The 4,867-nt window shown below is 30.7% G+C and overlaps 1 protein-coding gene across 1 annotated transcript; it reads right to left on the bottom strand.

The window, feature by feature from the left end:
* Positions 1-743: 743 nt before the first annotated feature.
* Positions 744-3,411, bottom strand: LOC112511815 (U-box domain-containing protein 5-like). The gene is made up of 4 exons (XM_025117601.1): positions 3,226-3,411; positions 2,828-2,935; positions 1,973-2,706; positions 744-1,419 (listed from the first exon to the last, which is right to left on the bottom strand). The coding sequence occupies exons 1-4, from the start codon at positions 3,409-3,411 to the stop codon at positions 771-773; spliced, it is 1,677 nt and encodes a 558-aa protein (XP_024973369.1). The 3' UTR covers positions 744-770.
* Positions 3,412-4,867: the final 1,456 nt, after the last annotated feature.

Genomic DNA, 4,867 nt, shown 5'->3' with positions numbered 1-4,867 from the left:
TATAAATTTTATAAAGATAATAATTAAGTATTCTGTTAGAATTTAATGATTATACTAATTATATTTTAGATCTTTTTTATATTTAAAATGAGATGTTTATCCTGTATTTGATTGTGTTTATCTAMAGTTAGTTACACGAATTCAGATATGTGATGAAATCTGATAGGGATGAACGGGTTTAAAAGTTTTAAAAAGTTTTAAGAGTTTTTAAGAGTTTTAAGAGTTTTTAAGAGTTTTAGTCAAATGTTTTATAATATAGTATAGATAAAGCGGTCTATTGGGACGCTTTGAGACGGGGGACGTTCTATAAACCCAATTTTATTATAGTGTTTATAAATGAATTTTTATATAAGTTACTTTATTTTTTTCAGTTATATACAAATTAATAATTATCGTATAAGATGTTATTTTTATGTAGAAAACATGAACATCTACATTATTTAATAAATAAATCACCATAAAAATTATGTTCACTAAAGTACTTTCATTAGATAAAAATCAAACTAAAACAATAAATAAACTCAATTAATTAACTATATTTAACAAAACAAAACAAAATAAATAGATAATTACGAATTAATTAGATTATTCGGCGGACTCATCAACGAAGTATCTCCTACATTTTTTTTGTCACACCAACGTCAAGTCATCAAATTGAGGCCAATTTCACATCAAATTAGTCTTTAGATAATAATTAACATCAATTAAAATATACAAAAATAATAAGACACGCCAATGTCTGTGGAGAGAAGCTGCAACTACTCTTCAGGTTAAATATTTGTGTTCTGACGGACGTCCGCAATAAAACATTCTTGATCATTATTTAGGAACTGCAGCAATTTCATTGAAATCAACTTCCCTCCAGAACTCCCATTTTGCGATATATCCACCAAAGAAGAAACAATGCTTTCTTGCATCAAAACTTCCCGTAGTTGTTCATGTTGATGACATAAACACAGTAAAATATGAAGTGCGTTATCTTGTTCTTCATCTTTATCTCCTTGATCAAGAATCTCTCCAATGGATTCAATACAATTTTCATCTTTGATTAATTGAGCAGCTACCTCCTCAATTGTGCACAAATTCCTGAAGATTTTGACACAATAGGCAGACAGCATACGATCGTCGAGAAATGGCACAAGATGTTGGATGAATCCGAGGCATACAAGGTGGTCTCCAAGATCAGTGTGAGCAGAAAGATTACAAAGAATTCTTAAGGCAAAATTATGGTGTTCCCTGTTTGAGTTTTTGATAAGTTGCAGAAGGAACGATGGTACTCCAGATGAGACGATTTCGGAACTGTACTGTTGGTGGCATGAGAGAAGCTCTAATATTGGTAAGGCTTCTTCTATAATTTCTGAATCTAGAAATAAATACAAGTAATGCATTGCCTCCTTTGGTAAAGATGGGACTTCGTTTCTGTATCAAGTCAAGAAAAATATGATCGGTATTCGGTAGAAGCTTTCATTACAACAAAATCGGTCTTATAAGAAATAAAATATGCCTAAAAACGTTCCATTAGTATTTTATAACATTATTTATGAAAGTATCTTAAGAACAATATTTTCATAATCAAGACACTTTTGGAAAGTGTCGGAATAGAAAAACCTAATAGGAAACTTTATTCAAAAGTTCTCTAAAAAATTTGTTAAGATGTCCAATACGTCTTCACGTCTTATTATAACACATTTACAGAGAAAACAATTTTTTGTCCAATAAAGACTTTTTTTAATGAACCTGGATATTCAACCCGTTATGCGAGCCGACTAATTCCAGGGCGATCATCTACTTTGCAGATAATCCGGAGTCGCCGCATTTAAACCTCCGTGGCCACAAGGGGATTTTTATTCCTCCTTGGATTTGAACCTGGGACCTCCAGGTATTTTTGACTTTTTTTTGCTAAATAAAAACTGATTTTGTTGAGATGTAATCAATAAAACAAGCATATGAAGCATTAAAGGAGTCGTCTTACCTGCATTCAGTCAACAACATCAAAAGCAGCTTTGCTCCATTTCTTTTCGCTCTTGAATCGCATAATCGATGAGCCACTTTCAGAAACTTAAAAACTGGTTTGATGTAACTGGTAGAGATGGAACTTCGAGATTCATCGTCGTCCTTCAACTCGTTGATCACATCTTCCACCACCTTACATCTGAACGCCCATGGAAGAACCGAAAGCTTTTCAAGAACAAACAAGTTCGTTCCATCGTCTGTAACAGTATCTCGAGACTTAAATCTCTCAGATTCATTATGAATAATCTTGCTAGATCCATATTCAGTGCTGGAATCCGTAACATAATCTACACTATTCGTATCTGAAGATTGGATCGAAACTTCATCATCACCTTTAGAATGTTCATTTGATTCGTAATTAGAAATGGTTATGGGTTCTTGTCCTTCCATTGATTCTCCATATTTCTTCACGAGATATAACAAATAGTTCAAGATTTTCTTTGCCGCAGGATCGGTATCCCGAATCTTGCTTAGAAGATCTTTTATGGATTGTTTTTCGATCAAGAGAGCGATCGGGGATGTCACCTGTAGCCTAAAAGCTGCAAACTTGAAAGCTTTGAGTTCTTCAAGATCAGTGAAACTTGATGCTTCTCTATCCTGTTGGAGTAAACTCAATAACGCTTTTCTTGCTTCTTTGTCCGAACAATCCATAGTAAAAACCACGGTTTTGATATAATCAACGATATTTGATATCTGCAATAACACCCAAATTTTGTAGAAACGGTCCAAGTCTAATCAACACGAGACTCCAACATAAAAAGAAGCAATACTCGTTAAAATAGATGCAAAAGCGATGGCATGGTGAAGAATGAACCTGAGTAGCCAATTTGGGTTCGACCATGTCTTGAAGCTGGTTCAAACATACTTCCAAAGAATACCGAATCCTTTCGCACCTCCGTATAATTCTCTCTCCATTGATTGCCTGAAAAAGAGTTTGTTGATCATGTGTTATTGAATATGTTTACATAAGATTGACTCGGACACTTTCTCTTTAATATATTCCTTCGGTTGTTTCCTCAAGGGCTATTTTGAAAAAGTAAAGCTAATGAGGTTTCACATATTCTAACATGGTATCAGAGTCAAGATCTACCATTTAAGACATCTTTGCCTTTCCGTCCTTTGTTGGAAGGATGTGTTAGAGTCCTACATGACACTTTTTCAGATAAAGAATTATGCAATCAAGAAACACGATTAGGACACGTTTATATATACCAGATAAAATTTGCTGGATTCGGAACAATGACGAAGAAGCAACTTGCCCTTTTCCATGCATTGGCGTAACGAGCACAACGCCAGTATTCCTGAGTCGCCTCGTGGTCGAGCAGATTCAATGGCTGTAAATATGGTTGTGATCTTGTCGATAATTTTCTGGAGTTGCATGCATGACAAGTGATGCATCTGTTTCATCAATTAACTTTCGGTTTTAATCAAATCACTTTCTATAAAACAAAACTAAAGGTATCAAAAAATAAAGGGCTTGAAACACCACTAAGAATACAAACCTTATCTTCCTTTGCGAGATGCTTTAAACAGGTACAGTTCTTCCTTGGCGGGATATCGATTCAATTCTTTCAGATCCCGAGTATATATATATATATATATATATATATATATATATAAGTTTTGAAATGTTCAAAAAAATTAGTAGACAAAAACGAAGGTAGCTAGGTATATAGAATGATATATTATATATCTATACTATATAATAAAACATTTGACAAAAACTCTTAAAAACCATTTTTTATACGTAAAGTATTGTTTATTAATGCATATTATATACTTAAAACTCAAGATTACAAATAGATTGTGCATAAGTATAACTAATTAAAGCTCCATATATCTGAATTTGTGTAACTAACTGCAGATAAACATAATTAAATCCAAGATAAACATCTCATTTTAAATATAAAAAATTTAAAATATAATTAAGATAATTATTAAATTCTAACAAAATAATTAATTATTATCTTTATAAAAATTATATTATTAAACATAAATTAAATTATAATTAAAAATTTTGAATTAAAAAAATTACACCAAAATACACGGAATTTTTAAAAAAATTAGTTTGATACTGATATCGATATATATTTTTTTCATAAATTTATTATATTTTTTAATTTATATGTTATTCAAAAATAAATAAATTATCGTTTTCTCAAAACCACATAAAACCGTTTTATATCGACATAAAAAAGGAATAAATGAAATACTGAAATCAAGATGTGTCTCGATACATTGCACGAGTACCCTTCTAATATATATAAAGAGAGAGAGAGAGAGAGATGAGCGATCAAATGAAAATCACTTTCATTTGTACAAACCGTACAAACCACCCTTATACGTCGATTTCATTGTTTAATCTTATGAAATTTTTTCATGAAATTGTTTAATCTTGTGAAATTATTTCATATAATACTTTTTTTTGATGAATTTGTTTTATATATAGTTATGAAATTGTTTTATATAATATTTAATGAAATTGTTTCATGTATTTCTCTAAAATTAAAATAATGAAGACGATAATATCCATGATTAACACCCTCCACAATAAAAATGGTTAATCAACCTCTCATAATTACAAAAAAAAATGAACAAAATGAAAAATTATTATTGGTTGAATGTGGTTTTCACCGTTTGTACAAATTGAGTGATTTTTATTTGAACGCTCATATATATATATATATATATATATATATATATATATAGGAGAGCGATCAAATGCAAACCACTCAATTTGTACAAACCGTGTAAACCGCATTCAACCAATCATAATTTTTCATTTTGTTCATTTTTTTGTAATTATGAGAGGTTGATTAATCATTTTTATTGTGGAGGGTGTTAATCATAGATA

This window comes from Cynara cardunculus, assembly GCF_001531365.2.
Source record: "Cynara cardunculus var. scolymus isolate 2C chromosome LG 4, CcrdV1, whole genome shotgun sequence".
NCBI classification, from domain to species: Eukaryota; Viridiplantae; Streptophyta; class Magnoliopsida; order Asterales; family Asteraceae; genus Cynara; species Cynara cardunculus.
This window is presented reverse-complemented; position numbering and strand designations above follow the sequence as displayed.